The following is a 21,492-nucleotide window of genomic DNA, read 5'->3' as shown; positions in this document are numbered from 1 at the left end:
TTCGAAGAATGCTATGCAGGGAGAAAAAGTTGTCCATCTGGAACAAAAAATAGATACAGGATTTACCAGTTCAAATGCAAAACTTTATTAGATGGTCCTTGAAGCAGATAAAACAAACAAAAAGAAAAACAGACACTATATCTTAAGGAGGAATCCTGAAATAAATAAGCAGACAAACAATATGCTAATATAATGATGAAGGTCCTTACTATACCCTTGAGGATGAGACAACTAACAGTCTACCATTGAAGAAAAAAACTCAAATTAACTCCTCTTGAAGCCTATCAGTCTACCATAATCTATATATACGAAAAGGAGAGGATACTGACTACCAGAATGCCAACAATGTATTATACAGGTGCTGCACATGTTGTTCGGAAGTGACCTGTTTGATTGCATCGGCTACAATGCACGATTCGCTTAACCCGTCCTTGATCTTCCGAGCGAACTCTCTTCTTTCTTGGCTTTGTGGGTGGCCTAAGTGACTTGGGTGGATTAACTACCAAGGCAATCTGATTATTGGCATTTTGATTTGAGTCAGACATTTCCTTCCAAAGGCTCTTGTCTGGAATTGGATGTATAGTCTGCGAATATGCCTTCCGATATGTTGCCACAGTGAAGCAGCTCTCAGTGTACCGATGAACATTCTGTCGACAAGAGAGAAGTGCAGCCACTCCATGAGCACAGGGCAAGCCATAGAGCTGCCAACCTCGGCAAAGGCAACAGCGGTTGCGGATGTCCACGATTATGCTGCCTTCACGAGGAGAAACAACTTCAAACTCCGCTTCATTTGCCCTTCCAACTTGATAGCCTCTTGCGTGTTCTATTGCATCAGAGACACGCCGTTCAGCTGAAGGCACAAGGATTGTCCCCCACTGCATGCTTGCTTCACGTCGCTCATTAAACCAAGTCATTAACTGCCGCCTGATGTACTCCATCATCTGGATTATTGGGAGTGAAGAAGCTTCAAGTATCCAACCATTAATCGACTCCACAATATTTGCTGTCACGTGTCCGAATCGTGTTCCCTCAAAGTAGGCAGTTGCCCAAAGACGCGGTGGAATCCTTCCAATCCAGAAGGCAGCTTCGGGTGATATTTGCTCAATTTCTCTCATTTTAGCATCAAATTCATAATCTGTGAGAGCATGAGCAGCTCCCCAGAAGATATCAACAAGTGCAGAGTTGCTGAACTCTTTGCGGAAACTCTCAGTGAGATGGTGCATGCAGAATCCATGGAAAGCAGTTGGGAAGTTGAAGTCGACGCCATCTACAATTCCTTTCTGCCTATCTGACAAAATTGTGAGCCTTGGCATGTTCTCTGTATTGGCCTCAAGTAAAGCATGCAATTCAGACAAAAACCATATCCAATTTTCATCGCTTGCCTCATCAACCACCCCAAAAGCTAGAGGGAATAGAGCACCATCTCCATCAAATCCAGTGGCCAGGAGTAAGGTTCCCAGATATTTGCTCTTTAAAACAGTCTTATCTAACCCAATCAGTGGTCGGCAGGCATTTACAAAACCATATATTGAAGCGTAGAATGAGATGAACAGTCGTTGAAAACAATCATCTTCTGGATTTTTGTATACACTTGCAATGCTTCCTGGGTTTGTCCTCTTAATTTGTTCACAATACTGTGGTAAGAGCCGATACCCTTCTTCAAAGGAGCCACGAACTGTAGCCATAATCCTCTCCTTTCCTCTCCAGGCTTGCTTGTATGACAATGTTATTCCATGCATACGGTGGATCTCTTCTAGTATCTCTTTTGGCTTGTAGTGTGGGTTCTCCCGAAGCTGTTCCTCAACAGAATTTGCCACCCACTCAACTGATGCTTGTTGATGCCCGAGATGGTAAATTCCGCTGCATGTATGTGTCTCATTGATGGTCCTGATAGTGAAGTTTGGCACACCAGTGAGCTTTGCTGCATGAATGCGCCATGGGCAACCCTCAGCGGCACACCTTGCTGTGAAGCGTGTCTTATCTGACTTAACAGTTTGAATTTCAAAGTGGCAAGCAATGGCTGTGTCCCGTATAGCTCGTCGACAGCTCTTGACATCAGCAAACTCCTGTCCCACAGTGAGCTGGTGGTCCGGACTCACAACCACCGCTCGGGCCTGCAACACCTGTGACACTACTAGCTGACCCTGCAACATCTCTTGTGTCAATCCAAGGGCAAGCTCCTGCTCATGGTCCACGGATAGCTGGTCCAAGCTATGATCAACGCTGAGATCATGAGTCTCAGCAAGAGTCAACTCATGGTTGTCTGATATACCCAACTCGTGACTCTGTGCAAGGCTATCTTGATCAGCGTCATGATTCTGTCCTAAAGCCAGCTCCTCGCCGTCGTCATGGCCATGGTCGTGGTGGTGCTGATGGTGATGGTGCCCCAAAACTAGTTGACTCTCATTTGAATGTCCAAGTGCAAGATCATGACTGTGGGATTGGCCTAGATCGAGGTCATGATCATGGGGGTGGCCAAGAACCAGACCATGTCTATGTCCAAGGCCTAAACCCTGGCCTTCACCAATAACTAGCTCGTGGTTCTGGCCGAGAGCTAAACCAGGATTTCCAAGAACCAAATCATGGTCGGCCATTGTTAAGCCTGCAAAAGCACTCAACACAGCTCAAAAACTAGTCCGTCAATAGCTGCCGAACTTCAAAACCATGATAGACAATGTGAAAACCCCCATTATTAAATAATCGTCACTACTAAAACGTAGCTCATGAAAGAAAAATTACAGCTTTGTGCTAATCTGAAGTCCAAAATTCCAACTTTCCATCTCCATAACCAACGACGCTGTAGTATTCATATAAACCCGACCCAAACCCTACCGATTTGCTTCAAAACACAAACTTCACCGAAAGAACGCAACATCCGGAAATAGAAAAGCAGCAAGAATACCTCGTACACGCTAAAAGCTAACTCGAAGACCACCAGCCTCGAAGGAAGGCCGCCAAGATCCGATATTTGATGAGGGAACGCGAAAGGCGTCGCAAAACGACGCAGAACCAGCCGGGACACGTCAGGCGGAGTCGAGAAGGAGAAGGAAATCTAGGGCTCGTTTGGAGCCTCCTTCAGTACGCGGGAAGGAGGGAGGAAGAGGAGGAGAAGAGATTTTGAAGGGAGGGCGAAGGGATTTAGAAGGCGAGGAAGGGAAGAAAAGGAAGGGTTTGGGGAAGGAAGAGGGCAAAAGGGCAGAAGCGAAATGGAGGAGATGACCGCCGATGCGAGAAGGGAAGGGGGCATTAAGGTCAACACACGGCCACAACGCAGAATATTATGCAGTAACATTACAGGGTTGCCCTTTCATGAACTTTAACGGGCCAGATCCGATAAGCAGCTCAGTCGCCGTCCGCAGTGATCTTAGTTAGTTACAAATATATAAATTTACACCTGTTAGAGCATATCAGAGTGGCGCAGCGGAAGCGTGGTGGGCCCATAACCCACAGGTCCCAGGATCGAAACCTGGCTCTGATAGGTTTTATCACCTTTTTTTGAGTATTTTGTTGGATTTGTCTGTTAAAGGCCAATTTCGAACCCAAATCCGGCCCATATTGAGTCAATACTGGGCCCAAAAAGCATAGCCACAGGAATGCTGACACATTACATAAATAAATAATTCTTAAATATACCAATGATTCTACTCTCTCCAAATATGACATGGTTTTTAATAATTTAAAAAATCAAGGTATATTTTCAAAAAAAAAAATCAACTAAGGAATATTGTTTATTAGTAAATTATGAGATTTATATAAAGAATGAGCGACTGTTGTTGGTGCATTAAGTTATCTACTTATCCTACTTTATTATTTATTTTCATCACCTTCCAATAAATTTAATGGTAATATTTTATTTTATTCCTGCCTGCTCAAACAATCCATGAGGAAGCATAATATTCCTCATTATTTAATTAGTTTAATCATTCTAAAATTGAGCAAAGCACCAATTGGCATTAATTTATTAATTTAATCAGCAATTAGTTTTATTTAGTCAAAAAAGGCAAAAACAGAGAAAGAAGGAAACGAGGCTATAAATGCCGCACGATCAAACCTCGCTTGGATTCGATTACGGCAAGAAGGAGCGGGGATGGTCGTCGGTGGGCGGAAGATGCGGATTCCACTGCCGATCCTCCTCCTCCTCCTCCTCCTTTCTGCCTCCGCCGCCGGAATGTTTACCGCTCAGCGCGACTCCGTCGCGTTCCAGGCCGGCCTGAGGCTGGAGCGAGCGCTTCCGACTAGGGGCGTCCGCCTGGATCATCTCCTCGCGCGCGATCGAGCCCGCCATGGCCGGTCCCTGCTGGGCACATCCGGCGTGGTGGATTTCCCCGTCGAGGGCTCCGCCAATCCCTTCACTTTCGGGTGCGTTTGCGCTTTCTCTTTCCGGAAAGTTCCTATTTTTTTCTTCCTTTTCTGCGTTTAATTCCAACGATTCAGAATCGAATCGGAATGTTCGTTCTCGAATCCCAAGCTGTTCTTGAAATTCCTTCTTTTTTTCGGCTTTCTAAAATTAGCCCTTTTCCCCCTCCTTTCTAATCAAGAAACATGTCTGACAAATTAGTTGAAACATTCGAGTCAGTTTACGTTGACGTCTAAACTGCCTCAATCCGGCCATGCCATACTGCTTCAGGCTTTATTATACACGCGTGAGACTGGGGAACCCAGCCAGAGACTACTATGTTCAGATCGATACAGGGAGCGACGTCTTGTGGGTGACTTGCAGTTCTTGCGATGGGTGCCCGATATCCAGCGGGTTGAATGTAAGATCTCCTGCATCCCAATTGTGATTTCTCTTCATCATACTTCAGTGATTGCCATTTTCTCATATGCAGATCCAACTGAACTTCTATGAACCAGACAAGTCATCCACCTCCACAGTTCTTACTTGTTCCGATGATCGTTGCACGTCTGCCCTCCAAACTGGAGAGGCTGTGTGTCCTTCCGGCTCTTCACGTCGTGCTTGCAGTTACTCCTTCCAGTATGGCGATGGGAGTGGAACTGCAGGCTATTATGTATATGATACCATCTACTTTGATACGATTACAGGAGATCAACAGTCATTAAATTCGTCAGCTCAAATTGTTTTCGGGTATATATCACTATTAAATTAATAGTAGAAGGTGTTCTTTCCCTTCTTCTTATTAAATTAATATATACAGATGCAGCAACTCACAGTCTGGGGATTTGACGAAGTCAGACAAGGCAGTTGGTGGGATTTTAGGGTTCGGGCAGAACGGATTATCTGTCATTTCTCAACTGTCTTCTGCAGGCGTTGCACCTTCAGTTTTCTCTCACTGCCTGAGCAGTTCAGATAGTGGTGGAGGCATTTTGGTGCTGGGAGAGATTGTGGAACCGGGTATTGTCTATACCCCGCTTGTGCCATCCCAGTAAGTCCTTGTTCATAGAAGATTTTTTTCTTTCAGGTGTACCATGAATGTTTGCTGATTCTTCCTTTTTTTGAATACTTGCCACAACAGGCCTCATTACAATATAAATCTAGAGAGCATCACTGTCAATGGCCAGGCACTGTCCATTGACTCATCAGTGTTCACCACAACAGACACTCGAGGGACCATTGTTGACTCTGGTACCACATTGGCTTACCTTGCTGAACAGGCCTATGGTCCTTTCGTTAACGCAGTAAGTTAGCTTGTTGCTTCAAACAATGCAAAGTAAATGGGAAAATCATCACCTTTTATGAATCTGTTTTGGTATTATGTTCTAATCTACTAATAATTTCCACACACCTACTTGCAGATAATTGCTTCTGTTTCATCATCGGTGCGATCAATCTCTACTTCCGGTGGAAACGAGTGTTTTGTGACTTCCAGCAGGTTTTTCCAATGCACAGCACGATGCTTCTTCATTTTTGGGGCAATTCGACTTGTATAACAGCATGGTGCCATGTCTTGAATTTACTAACACAATTCGATACATCTCTTGATTACAGTCTTGATGAATCATTTCCTTCTGTTACACTGAACTTTAAGGGCAGTGTTTCCATGTCACTAAAGCCTGAGAACTATCTATTACAGCAAGGGATTGACGTAAGTTACTATCTTATGCTATTGATGTATTCTCAACCTTCATCATATGAGTTCTTTTATCAGTATGATTTCTCGAGAAAGCATTAAACTATTATAGTATCTGATATGAATAGCAATTATCTATGTGCAGGGTGATACTATCATATGGTGTATAGGCTTTCAAAACAACAAAGGTTCAGAAATAACCATTCTAGGAGGTTTGTAGACTAAACCTTCATTCACTTGGATTATCTAGCAGTGGCTGTTATTTTTGTGTTTCTGTATCAAATTATGATGCACATCCTCTTCCCTGCAGACCTTGTTCTAAAGGATAAGATAGTTGTTTATGATTTGGCTAATCAGCGCATAGGCTGGAGGAATTATGATTGTAAGTCTCTAATCAGTTACAAATCCTTTTGTTCTGCTCAAACCATGCCCTGTATTTATATATATTTTTTCAGGTTCTCAGTCTGTCAATGTTAGTACATCATCTGGCAGGAATCAGTTCCTAAACACTGGGCAATTCAATGCTAATGGAGTATCACACATGGTCTACCACAAGCTTCTATGGACCAGCATAGGATTTTTGTTCTTGTTTCTGTTCTTTCTCTAAGCAGCTCACCAAGACAGAAGATCACACAGATAGAATTACTTTGATTCTTAACGATAGAATATACACACAAGGCACATTGATTCTTTACTGGTGTTATTGGATGGATATTGCTGCCAATTCTTGTAAGTTTGATTGTAATAGACGTAGATGAGTTTGTACATGATTAGACTTCATCTTATGAATTGGCTTTTCTGCATATAAAATTCAATTCAATCTGAATTCTAGAGCAAGTTTAGGTCAGAAACTAATGGAAATCTAGATCAAGCATATATCTTCGAGCCAGTACCTCAGATTGAAAAGCCCTACTTCTCCTTGGATCTCTCAAACAGAAGCTTCACATGCCGGGTTGCTGCATGGCTCTCTTCTGGGAGACGAAAGATGCGAACTTTTTCAACTAGAGAATGAAGAATGGCACGGACCATGGTTCCGAGGAAGAACAAATCAGATCTCGGCCAATTTGGGAAAAAATTGTGAAACAAAGCCACGAACCCTAGAACTCTCTGAGAGCGAGGGGATCGATCTGCGTCCAGTGCCCGATCGGAATGGCGCCGCGGAGATCTAGAACTGGAAGAGTGGCGAGGGCGAAGGCGACGAGCTCACCGGTCCAACCTCAACCCTAACCCGGATGCTCTTACGGAGGCGTCGGCCAGAGAACTTGGCAAAAGGTGGAACCGCCACCCGCCCCGGCCCCGGCCCCACAGGAGAGAGAGAGATAGAGCGCTTTCCAGACCACGGCGATCAGTGTGATAAATGGGCTTTATGGCGCAATGGGCCGTATTGGCCCAATAAGGAAAAATAAGGCATCCGTATTTTATTAAAGGCTAATTTTATCAAAGGCTAATTTTATCATTTTTATTATGAATTTAAATTTAATGAAAGATAAATATGAAGCATTAGTGGCAGGAAGTGGTGGTCACTTAGCACCAGTGCCAGGAAGGTTTAGTGCATCCTAAAGATGAAGCATATTAATCTGTAAATCAACTTTTGATAATGGGGTAGCTGATTATCTTCTTACCATTTCATTAAAAAAAATTATGAGTTCTTAGTTGTTAAATGACTATCATGGGCCATAATTAGGCAAAATGGTTAGCACTAAACTTCTGACCTAACAGTGATGCAATTAAGGGGTTGTTTAAGCATCAATTTGGTCAAGGGGGAATTTAGTATTATATGTTCTCAATCAACCTACATCTAGTCACTCAGCTAATATTGAATCCCTCTCATTGTAAACTCATGTAAATCACTTGAAAGGTTTCAATTTTAATAAGACTAACTTCATTTAGATCATCAAGGAATTTATAATAGAATTTAAGACTACAAAGTCACTCCTCTTGATTCATCACCATCTAATACCTTTTTTTTATTATGAATTTATAACAACTTTTCTCACCTACTTAATCAACTCTCATCAATCAAACTAAAGAAACAAAATAAAAATTGACAACTAGTGTCAACAATTGTTCACCTTACACTTGCCATGTCACAAGTCTTTGAATGCTTATTTATCTTTATTTTAATAAAATAAATCTATTTCCTATATGTTAGGAGGAAACAAGTCATTAAATAACATTTTTTTGGAGAACTAATTATCCAATTGGATATCAATCTTCTTCTTCAATTCTCCTCATATATATATTGCCCCTCAAAATCATATGCGTGTAAATTAAGAAAAATAAGACTAAGAGATTAAAGAAAGTAGAATGAATGATATGTGGGTGGGTGGTCCTTATCAACCTTAGGCCAAGTGAGTACAAATCCATAAATTTTCAAGGTGAGAAAATGTGGCCATGTCTATGTCAAAATGTGCAAGAAAATCCTTGCACGTTTCTCCTCTTTCCATTTTTTTAGTTTTTTTTTTATGTTTGGAACTTAGTGCCCTTAACGTTGGGTGGTGTTCTACTTTTGAATTTTAGTTCTTTTACATGTATAAATGTTTAAGTGGGCCAATAAATAAACATTAAATGATTAAATGAGATGTAGGCATGCATACAAAATAAAGTATTTCTTATTTTCCAAAAAGGTCTTTTTTAAGAAAAAAAATTCAAATAGATCCACTAGGACTGGTCTAAAATATTCTTATCAAATCCAATTCTCTAACATGATTAACGTGTGACTTTAAACTTCTAGTAGTAACTTCAATATGTAAATTAGTGGAAAGATGAATTTATTAGAGTGACTTAAGAGTAGTGAGCATCCTTATCATTAATGCAAAACTAAATTTTCCTTGAAAATTTTACAACTTCTAAATATTTTTTTATCTTAAAAATCTGGACCATTTAATAGTTAATTTTGATGAAATTTAAAATTAAATTATGTTTATATTTTTTTCATACTAAAAATAATTTTAAAATAATAATTTTCTTTGATTATTTTTTATATAAAAAATATACACTATAATGATTCATTTTAGTTTCACATATTATGATTAATAACATATGAAAAAAATTTATTAATATTTTAGGAATAGTAAAAAATATATGATTAAATCTTTTGATTAAGATTAAATATAGTATATATTATTAGCAAGCCACGCAAGATCTAGAAACGAAGATTTTCAAGTAATTTATGGTCAAGGATTATCAAATCTTGGAAAATCCTTGCGTTGGAATGTTCTTTGAATAGTCCTTTTTTAATACTCATAATAATTGGCGTACGGACGCGTGGTAAAATTTTACTAACTTATCTTTTAGGTCGGACCTCATGACGTGGCTCTGTTCGAAAATTTTCATGTATTTTTATTGTATGAATTTTTCAGTGGGCTCTTGGAGTTTACTTGTTCTCATTTGGTTCCCGGGTTTTGTTAAATTGCAATTTACTTCCGGACATTCCTATGATATATTTTTGAAAAGATATCTCAGTTTTTAAAATATCAAAATTGACCCTATCTTAAAGTTGGAAAGATATAGTTCGGATTCTCAGTCCCTAAATATCTCTGTCCTCGTCTCCCTTTGCTAATCGGATGGGTCAGATTACATCTCAAGGATAATCTTAAGGATACCTTGCATATCACAAGGATATCTCATACATCTTAAGGATGCCATGAAAAATGACGCACTGAACAGGTGGTTATGAGGTTGACTAAACTTAGATTTTAGTAAGGGTTGTGAACGAGAGTGAAAATTTTTCCTGCGCACAATCGAGAGAGCAGACAAACGTCAATATCCAAAAACTAGGGAAAGGGTCTCTAGCGAAGGTTTTCCGACGCTCAAGTCAATGTAATGCTCAAACAGAAAATTGAATAATAGATGTGTACCAGAGTGTGTGCGTAGTAAAAATATGCTCCAAAGCATAGCCAAAACGTATCTTGCCATCGGAGAGGACCTCTTTTATATGTCACCTCTAATAACCCCATAATCATAAGGTGACAGAAAATGTCGAGTGTTAAAAAAGTTATCGAGTAAAAGAATATATATTCGGGAAGACGTATAGTTGTCGTTTGAGAAATCTTCTGCTATCCGTATGCATCATTTTTGTAACTGACGTCATTAATGAGACAGTTGAAGGAATATGATGTCATAAAGTGTAGAGTCACCTTCGAGAAAAAAGTTTTATTGAATGCACATGTAATAACAGAAGAATATTCTCTGACAAACGGTTGTTATTCTCTGAAAAGTTGTTGCAATTCTCTTATAATGTGGTCCTCCGAAGATATCCCGTCCGGATATTTAGTAGACCGGGTCTATATGTGCCCGAGAGGCTTAATCGATACTTTCAATCGATCGTCCCTATACTGGGATGCTTGTCCCTGAAGTAATATCTGAGCTCTAAAAATCTGGTTAGGTTTCTTCTAAGATTTACCTTATATGTTTGTTCAGTGAAAATATGGATATCGAGACTTGTAACTCTAGTTAGTTATTTATCGGATCACCCATATACAGGAGGACGGAAGAATGAACAGTAAAGACTCATATGTTTAACTGGTTGTCGGATCAACCCACTCACTGTATATCAGGCACCTAGAGTGGGACGCTAGGTCCTCGGATCATGTCCGAATATTATTCCCGACTGACCTTGTGGTCGGTCAGAACTCTCTTGAACTCGGATGGATGATGGCTGATTGGATATATTCTAGGTGTCTTGCTACAAGCGGGAAACGCCAGACTCCTTTGGTTTGACCGAACTGTTGGTCGGATGTCCTTGTATTGAGGATCTTAGCACTAGGTGAGGAACCAAGCCTTACTGTGAGTGACCCCTTAACTACCACCTCTCCTTGACTTAGACTACCACCTTGCCTTTACTTTGATTGATACTAATGTTGTCAAAATCGAAAGTTTAGATAAAATTATTAGAGCAGTCATAAAATCGAATTATAAAATCGTTAGATTTTACATCATACTTTAAATCAATTTTAAAATAAATTTGATATATTTTTTTAATTCATCATTATATATTTTAATATAAATTATAACATAAAGCTACATATAAAATATTATAATTCATATAATCATAAACTACTCATATTTAAACTTTTAAACAACTAAATACTTACCATAAAAATATAACATAAACATAAATTCAAGTCTAAATTTAAATCTAAGATAAATAAAACACAAGATAACAAATTAATATAAATCGTTCATAGACAAATGTAAATCTAAAATCATTCCAAAACTATATCATTTTGTCCAAAATAATTTCTTTTTATTTACGACACAAAATCGATAAAATTATCTAAAAAATCATGTTTTTACAAGTTTAAATTAATGTGATTTTATGATTTTGATCCGATTTTACGATTTTACTCCGATTTTACTTTAATACACAATTTTATCATGATTTCACTCGATTTTCATAAGTAAACTCTCGATTTTGTACGATTTTATGAGTTCACTCATGATTTTGATAACATTGATTGATACGCTCCTTGATTTTGACTGTCATATCATACCTGGATCTATTCTAACCGCTCGCATTAAAAATAATATTTTATTATTATATATTTTTATCTTTATAAATTTTTTATTTTAATAATTATTATTGAACATAAAAATAAAAAATTTGATGGAACTTTGCCAATTGAGTTGAACAATTAACGATTCGCACATTCATTAGATAAGATGCCTTTTGAAAGTTTGTTGAAAAAGAATAAATTATTAAAGAGAAGATGGGCGGTGGATTTCCAACCCCACCAACACCAAGGAATCCTATTACAAAGTTGATGCTACCCACACCAAACCTTTATCTCTCAATCCCCCAAAAAAATCTTTCCTATTTTTTTAATAGAACAAAAATCAATTTAAGTAAGAGCAATAATATTAAATATTTCCTAATAATATTAGTGCTTGATTTAAATGTTTAATTTTTACTTAAAGATTTACTCCTTTATTACTTAGGCCAAACAACAACTAAATTACGCATATAAAATTTTAAGAAAAAGCAAATAGTAAAGAAAATTTAGAGAATGCTAAAATATGATTTTCATTTAGGTGTTTTTGTTTTACCTTAGAAGGTATATCAATGGTTTTTTTAATATATATCAAACATTTAAATCTTATGATCCGACTAATATTGAATAAATGATTAATCCAAAATGTACTATGACTTCGCATGACACCTAACATCAATGATACTTGTTACTCAAAAGAGAATTCAAATGTCCTTTGATAACAAAAAAGGCATGCATAAGAAGATGCTAATGGAAGCCATCATATTTTACCATGTGGTGATCTATTTAATTTATGAATTTATCTTTCTACGAATAACTATGAGATTGACCGTGTGGAACATTTGGAGTCAACATAGACCCCTTTTACATAATAATGGAAGCCATCATCTCTTTAAGGGAAAGTAGGCCAAGCTTTTTATTTGAGAAAATCAATAAAAGTAAATATTGAGAAATTTGACCATAAAATGATAACCTTGAAAAGGTAGATATCATGAGTGTGTAAAAATAAAAAAAGAAAAAGATTTTTGAGTAATGATATGTACAAGGAAAAAAATTCAAGGAAAAGTTTAAGGATAGACACATAAAGTCATGACCCATCATTTCATTTTTTGTGGGCCCCATCACTTTATGTGTCTATCCTTGAATTTTTCCTTGAATTTTTTTCCTTGAGCATATCATTTTTCAAAGAAAAAATACAATTCACAACAATGAAGATTAATAAATTTTATTATGTTTTTTTATATCATCATTCTGATAATTAATAATGTCTAAAGTTCTTAATTTTTACTTAATATAAACTATCATTATTTTTCTTTAAAAAATTAATTAGTGTAGAAGTTAAACATGGTAGCATAGCTTTAAAATTAGTAAAGTATTGAAAAAGATGGCTTTAGAACCTCATATCGCCCTAAATAATTGGCCAACTAAAACACTACTATATGGGCCCACCTTGAGAGAGTCTGAAATACATGAAGTAAAATTGGAAATTTAACAAATAAACGGGGCAAGATAAAAAAATTTAAGGGAAAATTACGTACTAACCAAAAGGCTGGCTTCCGCAATTTAGAAATATATACATCCTTCTAATTTAGGCCTTTTAATTTATAAAGAGTTTCTGTGAAAATTAAAAAACTTTACGGGGTAGAATAAAATATTCCAGAATATTAATTATCATATCGCGCTCTTGCTCCACTGCATAATTACGCACGCTCGACTTCCCGTCTCTATTTTCTCTCTCCACCCTTCTCTCCGCCGCTCTTGTTCCGCTCATCTTCTCTTCTTCCCCTTCGCCTCTCATGGCCGAGAAGGCGGTGGACATGGACGCCGTCCTCAAGGAGGCTGTGGACCTGGTTATTCATCCGCTGTTTTTTTTTTTGTGTTGTAATTTCTTCGTTTTGGAGGAGTTTTCTTGATTGTGGCAGTTGATTTGTGCAGGAAAACATACCTTTGGAGGAGGTGTTTGATAACTTGCGATGCGGCCCTGGAGGCCTCACCTCCGAGCAGGCCCTTCAGCGCCTCGAAATCTTCGGCCCCAACAAGCTCGAGGAGAAGCAGGTGTTCGATTGATTCTTCCTCTCAATTTTTTCGTGTGTTTGAAAGGAATGATTCTTGAAGTCGGTGGTGCGTTGACGATTTCGTGCAGGAGAGCAAGTTTCTCAAGTTCTTGGGGTTCATGTGGAACCCGCTTTCCTGGGTTATGGAGGCCGCCGCCATCATGGCCATCGCCCTTGCCAACGGAGGGGTCGGTTACTGTTTTTGCCTAATTGAAGTCGTGATTGATCTTCTTCTTGTTATACTTGGCGTCTTACCTGTTGGTGTTTCTGCAAATTGTTTCCTTGAACAGGGAAAGCCTCCAGATTGGCAGGACTTTGTTGGGATTATCACTCTTCTTATCATCAACTCCACCATCAGCTTCATCGAAGAGAACAACGCCGGCAACGCAGCTGCCGCCCTCATGGCTCGCCTCGCTCCCAAGGCCAAGGTCTCAAATTTTCCCCCCTTTTCACTTGATTTCCTCTGTTATATCTCGTTTCTTAAACTGAAGTCTAATTGGAAAAGGGAAAAAAAAGAGATTATTTCATGTTTAAGCAACTGATATTCTTATTGTTGATGTCCGATACTATAGGTGTTGAGGGATGGCAAATGGAACGAGGAAGATGCAGCAGTCCTTGTCCCAGGAGACATCATAAGCATTAAGCTTGGGGATATTGTTCCTGCTGATGCCCGCCTCCTTGAAGGGGACCCTTTGAAAATTGATCAGGTTCTTAGCCACTCCACTATCTGTAATAAACGAAATTACATTATCTTATATTAATTCTCTTTGAACTCAATTTGACAGAGTGCCTTGACTGGAGAATCATTACCAGTCACGAAAGGCCCTGGTGATGGAGTTTATTCTGGATCTACTTGCAAGCAGGGTGAGATTGAGGCTGTTGTTATTGCCACTGGTGTGCATACATTCTTTGGAAAGGCTGCCCACCTCGTAGATTCAACAAATCAAGTTGGTCACTTCCAAAAGGTAAGTTTCTTGGTTCCTTGTTTATTGAATTTGTTTAGTTCCCTTTACCATATAATAAAGTTAGGACTGAAATTATCATCTACCTGTGTGCCAACCAGGTGTTGACTGCAATTGGAAACTTCTGTATTTGTTCAATTGCGGTGGGAATGTGTGTTGAGATCATTGTTATGTATCCGATCCAGCATCGTGCTTATCGGCCTGGAATTGACAATCTTCTGGTTCTTCTCATTGGAGGGATTCCCATAGCCATGCCTACTGTTCTGTCAGTCACAATGGCAATTGGCTCTCACCGGTTATCTCAGCAGGTGAGATAGTTATTTTTCAAGAGTTCAAATAAATTTGATTCAGCACTTTTTGTTTTATAGCCAAGTGCCCACTCTCGAACTTTCACAGGCATGGACAACACCTTTATTATTATTTTTAAAGCATATACTTTCTTTTATTTAAGACCAATACTGCATCAGATCATCCTTCAACTAGTTTTCCATCAAGCAATGGCATGCCTCTCCCTATGCAGTTGCCCTCTGGGGGTGTGTGGGAGGGTCAAAACTTTTTTAATGTATTTTATCCATTATACTTGGAACACCAACTGTTCTATGAATATTTCTTGAAAGAAATCACAAGAACATTTGATAAAAATGACAGAATAACTTCACTATACTTCTCATATAGAATGTACAGTCGAATGCTATACAGGATGAATCTTATTTGGTGGTTGTGATATTTTTGCAGGGGGCCATTACAAAGAGAATGACTGCTATTGAAGAAATGGCAGGTATGGATGTGCTTTGTAGTGATAAGACTGGGACTCTGACACTAAACAAGCTGACAGTTGACAAGAACCTTATTGAGGTTGGAGATAGGAACATTTGTTTGTCGATGTCACTTCTCAAATTGACAATAATGCAACATCAACTGTTTGTTTAGGTTTTCTCAAGAGATGTAAACCAGGACACTGTGATTTTAATGGCTGCTAGAGCCTCTAGAACGGAAAATCAAGATGCTATAGACACTGCTATAGTTGGGATGCTTGCTGACCCAAAGGAGGTCAGTTGATACTTCTCTGATATTCAAGTGCTTTTAACTTGTAGCATCTACTTGCCGTAGGGAACTGAATTGTTTTTTTTTCTTTGATTTTTCATTGTGTAAAAGGCCCGAGCTGGTATTCAAGAAGTGCACTTTCTGCCATTTAATCCAACAGACAAGAGGACTGCTTTAACCTACATTGATGGCGAAGGGAAAATGCATCGGGTCAGCAAAGGTGCACCAGAGCAGGTATTGTTTGCTAGACATCTATGAGAATCCTTCTTTCATCTACTTTTAGATGATTATGCTTCTATAAGGCTGTGGTTTATGAAATTGAACCTACAGATTCTAAATCTTTCACATAACAAGTTGGAGATAGAGCGTCGTGTTCATGCAGTTATTGACAAATTTGCAGACCGTGGGCTTCGGTCACTGGCAGTAGCATATCAGGTGAGTTAGAAATACCGCAGTATATATTTTGTCCCAGTTGCAGAAGGCAATTCTTGTTTGCGTCTTAAGAAATAATGTTGGTGGTTCTTCATTTCAGGAAGTTCCAGAGGGACGGAAAGAGAGTCCAGGAAGTCCTTGGCACTTCATTGGTCTTCTGCCACTGTTTGATCCCCCTAGACATGATAGTGCAGAGACAATTAGGAGGGCACTAAATCTTGGCGTCAATGTCAAAATGATCACAGGTCTGTTCCTTTGATTGAGCCTCTAATATCTTATTTGCTTACACTTAAGTCCTTTCAATTGCAACTTAAGATTTATTTTGATAATTATTTGCGGATGACTTTTTTCTTTCTGGCTAGGTGATCAGCTGGCAATCGGAAAGGAGACAGGCCGGCGCTTAGGTATGGGTACAAACATGTACCCTTCATCTGCCTTGTTGGGGCAGAACAAAGATGAATCTATTGCTGCTTTGCCAGTTGATGAATTAATAGAGAAAGCTGATGGCTTTGCTGGTGTCTTTCCAGGTATTGCTATTAATTTGATCTTTCTTTGACTGGCTCACCTGTTCAATTTTTAACTGAGAATCTAAGTGTAAACTTCTTCCTTTCCTTCTAGAGCACAAGTATGAGATTGTTAAACGTTTGCAAGCAAGGAAACATATTTGTGGTATGACTGGTGATGGAGTGAATGACGCTCCTGCCCTCAAGAAGGCTGATATTGGAATAGCGGTTGCGGATGCAACTGATGCAGCGCGTAGTGCTTCAGATATTGTGCTTACTGAACCTGGCCTGAGTGTTATTATCAGTGCTGTCCTTACGAGTCGAGCAATATTCCAGAGGATGAAGAACTATACAGTAAGTTGTGCATTTGAATATAGATGTTGATTTCTTGCTTTTTTTAAGCTTCTCTGCTAAAGTAGTAGTGCAAATTTTGCAGATATATGCAGTCTCCATTACAATTCGGATAGTGGTAAGTTTTCCTCATTGACTCCAGATACATTTATTCATTTATGTTCCGTTATATCCCGATCAAACATCAAAGTAATGATGTATCTTTCTATTACTTGTTAATGTTCACTAGGATTGCTCACAGTTCTGTTAACAAGACATTTTTTTAAGAACAAGTCCTCACAGTTTATCTTCTTTTCTGTGCAACATTTCTAGGGTCGTGTATGTTTTTTTGGTCTTACATCTTATAGTTCAGTTCCAGTAACTGTTATAATTCTCATTTTTAGACTTGTACTAAAAAGTTGTTTCTATGGTTTGAAATCTCATATTGTGTTGAGTGGCACGGTCAAGTCAAAATGTATCATTTTAACAAATTATTGAAACTCAATACTTACTACATGGCATAGACAATGTATTTTGTGTCGAGACAATCATATCAATGAGTATCATCTCATCTCAACACTTGACATCCCTAGGCTTGCTACAATACTGGTCAAAATATCTCTTGTGCCTTGTCTTCTTTTTCTTCTTCATCTCTTCCTCCTTTTATTTTCAATTCGACATCAGCATCACACATCGGAACATTAACACAATACCAAAATAGTACCATAAACTCTGGCACCACTCGAGATTTAAATCTTAGTTGTTTTATCATTTATTTGATATGTATACTTGTTTGTACAGCTGGGCTTTATGCTGCTTGCGCTAATATGGAAGTTTGACTTTCCACCCTTCATGGTCCTTATCATTGCCATTCTCAATGATGGTAAGGAAACTTTTTCTCTTCATTGTCTTGCATAAGAGCATCACACATTTCATCTGTTATTTTCTTTAGATTGTTGTTCCACTTCAGGAAATATTTTCTCTTCAATGTATTGGCATGACCAGGTACCATAATGACCATTTCGAAGGATAGGGTCAAACCATCCCCTCTCCCTGACAGCTGGAAGCTGGCTGAGATTTTCACAACAGGAATCGTACTTGGTAGTTACCTGGCAATGATGACGGTCATTTTCTTCTGGGCTGCATATGACACTGACTTCTTCCATGTAAACTATTATATTTATTGCTTTTGGTTTTCTTTCAAGCAAACTATGCCTTGGATTTAGTTTTTTTGTCTTCTAGATTTCCTAAGAGTTCTTGTTCTGCTCATATCCTATTTTGCTAACATTGCTATTGATGGATAATCAATCAGAGAGTATTTAAAGTCGAAAACCTCGAGAAAACAGCACAGGACGACTTCAAAAAGCTTGCTTCTGCTGTCTACCTCCAAGTCAGCATTATCAGTCAAGCACTCATCTTTGTGACAAGATCTCGTAGTTGGTCCTTTGTCGAAAGGCCTGGCTTGTTGCTTGTGACGGCTTTCCTTGTTGCACAGCTGGTAAACCTTTTGTTCCTCTCATGTATAACATGCCTACAAACGTGACTGTAAGACTATTGAACCTACCTCACCATGGGCTTATGCAGATTGCCACACTCATTGCTGTATATGCTGACTGGGGTTTTGCTTCAATTAAAGGGATAGGATGGGGTTGGGCTGGTGTTATTTGGCTTTACAACCTCATCTTCTACTTCCCGCTTGATATCATCAAATTCTTTATCCGATATGCTCTGAGTGGAAAGGCATGGGATCTGGTCATCGAGCAAAGGGTAACTCGTACTCTATAGCTTGGCAATGAACCAACTCAACTATAAATCTGCTGAACTATTCTATCATTTTTTTTAAAAAAATTGCAGACTGCTTTCACAAGAAAGAAAGACTTCGGAAGGGAAGAAAGGGAACTCAAGTGGGCTCATGCTCAGAGAACCTTGCATGGACTGCAGCCCCCTGACACCAAGATGTTTAGCGAGAGATCCACTGTGACTGAACTTAATCAGATAGCGGAAGAGGCCAGAAGGCGTGCTGAGATTGCAAGGTAAGATCCTATTCATTCCATGATGACACTGAACTGTCATCTAGTTCTTCAATTAATTCATACTTTTATCTGTCGTAACCTTTTTGATTGTTGAACTGGCACTTGCAGGTTTAGGGAATTAACCACATTGAAAGGGCATGTGGAGTCTGTGGTGAGGCTGAAGGGGTTGGACCTTGCCACCATTCCACAATCCTACACTGTCTAATTAAAGCTATCAATCTCCTGTGCCATGCCCATGAACTCTCTCAAGTTTAACAATGCATGGGGATGAATGGAATCGGTGTGTATATTAGGCACCTTAAGTTGTTCCCCTTAATGATTTTGTTTCAGTAGATGTCCGTGAGCTTTCTTTTAGTCCACAGTACTTCGTCAAACTTATATTATGTAACCGAATGTCAGAGAGAGTTCAGTAAAAACTATGACGATACCATGTGAAAAGTGGATGAAAATATCAGTCTTGTTTTTTCATCTTGTGTGTTAAGTTCAAATTTCTTTCATATTAGTTGACACAAATGACGTTTATCGTTTGGCAGACTGGTTCCACGCATGAATTTTAGCACAACTTTCAAAAAGTGACTATCTTGCTGATGCATTTAGAGCAACCACAAAGTCACGTTAATATCTCGTTATAATATTACTGTGCATTTAACATGGCGTTGCAGTTGTGTGGCTCCGTGTTCATCGCTTGAACGCGGTCAAACATACATGGGGTATATATATATTTTTAAATTTTATTTATTAAAAAAATTTAAATTTTAAAATATATTTATTTAATATGATGATCCGATTGCAGGAACAGGGGCCCCCGTCCGGAGGAGTCAACGTCACGTGGAAGTTAAAGTAGCAGATGGCCTGGCGGATAGGGGCAGGTTCGATCGGTCGGGCGGCCCGGCGGTGTCTAGTTGAGGGTTGAAGGTGTCTCGTCGAAAGTCAGGATTCCGGCGCTCAGCGGACAAGATCGCGGGGCCGATCGGATTGCACGCTCGGCCAAAGCCATCAGGTAGCACTGCTAACAGTCTCCACAAAGCACGTGAGTAAGAATCTCCCCAAGTAAACCACCGCATGCGTCCGGCCGGATGTCGCGGAAGCCGACCGACCGGACTCTCTCCGGGGAGTAAGGGCAAAAGGACAAGTGACATCTTTCTCTGACAGCGGGTATGCTCCACGTGTAGGCTATACTTCAAATCTTATGATAGGGGGTTCCGCTGTCCCATCGAGGACACGCTTGGACTGTAACAGTATGGGTCAGGTAAACTCACTGACAAGCCCTTACTGGGATATGGGCCGCGGACACGTGTACACCTCGGTATGTGTACACTCGCTTCTCCGCTGCCCTATATAAAGGCCCTCATCCTTCGTCGGAGGTATGCGTTGAACACCTTTGGAGCCACTCTTTTTTGCTGCTTGCTTGCCTGACTTGAGCGTTGGAGGGTCGCCGCCGGGAACCCCTTCCCGGCCCGACTTCTCTGCAGGTCCGCCGGAGGTTCGTGCAACCAGTCGAAGATCCACGTCAGCAGCCAGGGAGAGTCACGTGCCCAGCGTCCGTTGATTCAGCCTTCGGACAGGATCAATTTGGCGCCGTCTGTGGGAACGCTCCTATATCCGAGCGGAAGCAATGGACGAGACTGGACGACAACACACTGTGACGCTCTCCACGGAGGAACTCGACGCTCTGGTTGAGTTGAGGGCCGCCAAGCTTGTGGAGCAAAAACAGAAAGTAGCAGCCGAGCGGCCGGAGCAGCAAGCAACGTCTGCGTCTGGTGGCCGAGCGGAAGCACCGCAGGCCACCGTTGCATTTCATCGGGCCCTATTCCGCACCCCCGAAGCTGCAGCAACCCATAGAGATCGGGGATCTTCTTCTGATGAAAGGCCGAGACGAGAAGACATAAAAGGGAAAGCCCCCCGAGCGGACGCATCGCCCGAGCGGATTAATCGTCAATTCTCAGAAGCCATCTTAAAGGATCCTCTGCCAAAGCACTACGTGCCCCCGACGATCGGCGAATACAATGGGACCACCGATCCTGATGATCATCTGGGTAAATTCGACAACACTGCTACCCTTCACCAATATACGGATGGGGTGAAGTGTCGAGTCTTTCTAACCACCCTCTCTGGATCGGCTCAACGATGGTTCCGGAGATTGCCGGATGGGTCCATCACAAACTTCAAGGACTTCCGAACGGCCTTCCTCCATCATTTTGCAAGCAGTCGGCGTTATCAGAAGACGAGTGTCAGCTTATTCGCAATCAAGCAAGAGCCAAGAGAGCCGCTCAGAGCCTATATCCAGCGGTTCAACCGAGTGGTCATGGATATTCCAACGGCCACCTCGGAAACAATGATGAATGCCTTCACACAAGGCCTAGTGGATGGGGATTTCTTCCGATCGCTCATTCGCAAGCCGCCCCGAGACTACGACCACATGCTACACCGGGCCAACGAATACATCAACGTAGAGGAAGCCCAAGCAGCCCGGAAAAAAGAAACACCAACCGAGCGGGCTCCTATTGCCGAGCGGAAGCCGCATGTTGCCCATCCACCCAGAGGACCGAGGGCCGATGTAATCCGCTCCCCCCATGCAAGATCCCACGTGCAAGAGGTAGCTGCCGCCCGGCC

The 21,492-nt window shown here is 40.2% G+C and overlaps 3 protein-coding genes, 1 long non-coding RNA gene and 1 other non-coding gene across 5 annotated transcripts; 3 read left to right on the top strand and 2 right to left on the bottom strand.

Moving 5' to 3' along the window:
• Positions 1–61: 61 nt before the first annotated feature.
• Positions 62–3,274, bottom strand: LOC122046212. The gene is made up of 2 exons (XM_042606793.1): positions 2,903–3,274; positions 62–2,602 (listed from the first exon to the last, which is right to left on the bottom strand). Exon 2 carries the CDS (start codon positions 2,592–2,594, stop codon positions 351–353), a length of 2,244 nt encoding a protein of 747 aa, XP_042462727.1. The 5' UTR covers positions 2,595–2,602; positions 2,903–3,274; the 3' UTR covers positions 62–350.
• A 132-nt stretch (positions 3,275–3,406) lies between these two features.
• On the top strand, positions 3,407–3,478 carry TRNAM-CAU. The gene has a single exon. It is a non-coding gene; the product is annotated as a tRNA-Met (tRNA).
• A 546-nt stretch (positions 3,479–4,024) lies between these two features.
• On the top strand, positions 4,025–6,814 carry LOC122046197 (aspartic proteinase 36-like). Its single transcript, XM_042606773.1, has 10 exons — positions 4,025–4,359; positions 4,628–4,757; positions 4,830–5,086; positions 5,157–5,384; positions 5,475–5,637; positions 5,755–5,831; positions 5,948–6,044; positions 6,175–6,241; positions 6,340–6,411; positions 6,485–6,814. Exons 1-10 carry the CDS (start codon positions 4,088–4,090, stop codon positions 6,634–6,636), a joined length of 1,515 nt encoding a protein of 504 aa, XP_042462707.1. The 5' UTR covers positions 4,025–4,087; the 3' UTR covers positions 6,637–6,814.
• Positions 6,653–7,350, bottom strand: LOC122046206. Its single transcript, XR_006130192.1, has 2 exons — positions 6,923–7,350; positions 6,653–6,827 (listed from the first exon to the last, which is right to left on the bottom strand). It is a non-coding gene; the product is annotated as an uncharacterized LOC122046206 (long non-coding RNA).
• A 5,864-nt stretch (positions 7,351–13,214) lies between these two features.
• On the top strand, positions 13,215–19,347 carry LOC122046191 (plasma membrane ATPase 1-like). Its single transcript, XM_042606764.1, has 21 exons — positions 13,215–13,371; positions 13,457–13,576; positions 13,665–13,763; positions 13,866–14,003; positions 14,148–14,282; positions 14,361–14,540; positions 14,639–14,845; positions 15,273–15,392; positions 15,468–15,587; positions 15,693–15,815; positions 15,912–16,016; positions 16,114–16,258; positions 16,376–16,540; positions 16,632–16,870; positions 16,953–16,985; positions 17,648–17,729; positions 17,852–18,012; positions 18,159–18,344; positions 18,431–18,613; positions 18,701–18,879; positions 18,988–19,347. The coding sequence occupies exons 1-21, from the start codon at positions 13,318–13,320 to the stop codon at positions 19,082–19,084; spliced, it is 2,871 nt and encodes a 956-aa protein (XP_042462698.1). The 5' UTR covers positions 13,215–13,317; the 3' UTR covers positions 19,085–19,347.
• Positions 19,348–21,492: the final 2,145 nt, after the last annotated feature.

Source organism: Zingiber officinale, chromosome 1B (genome assembly GCF_018446385.1).
Source record: "Zingiber officinale cultivar Zhangliang chromosome 1B, Zo_v1.1, whole genome shotgun sequence".
Lineage (NCBI taxonomy): Eukaryota > Viridiplantae > Streptophyta > Magnoliopsida > Zingiberales > Zingiberaceae > Zingiber > Zingiber officinale.
The sequence above is the reverse complement of the archived record's forward strand: the minus strand, read 5'-3'. Positions and strand labels throughout refer to the sequence as shown.

Coding starts and splice junctions, on each gene's coding strand:
- LOC122046212 (XM_042606793.1), bottom strand. CDS start 2,594: ATGGCCGACCATGATTTGGTTCTTGGAAATCCTGGTTTAGCTCTCGGC.
- LOC122046197 (XM_042606773.1), top strand. CDS start 4,088: ATGGTCGTCGGTGGGCGGAAGATGCGGATTCCACTGCCGATCCTCCTC. Junction 5,385..5,474: donor ACCCCGCTTGTGCCATCCCA/GTAAGTCCTTGT, acceptor TTGCCACAACAG/GCCTCATTACAATATAAATC. Junction 5,638..5,754: donor ATGGTCCTTTCGTTAACGCA/GTAAGTTAGCTT, acceptor ACCTACTTGCAG/ATAATTGCTTCTGTTTCATC.
- LOC122046191 (XM_042606764.1), top strand. CDS start 13,318: ATGGCCGAGAAGGCGGTGGACATGGACGCCGTCCTCAAGGAGGCTGTG. Junction 16,259..16,375: donor CAATGTCAAAATGATCACAG/GTCTGTTCCTTT, acceptor CTTTCTGGCTAG/GTGATCAGCTGGCAATCGGA. Junction 16,871..16,952: donor AGAGGATGAAGAACTATACA/GTAAGTTGTGCA, acceptor CAAATTTTGCAG/ATATATGCAGTCTCCATTAC.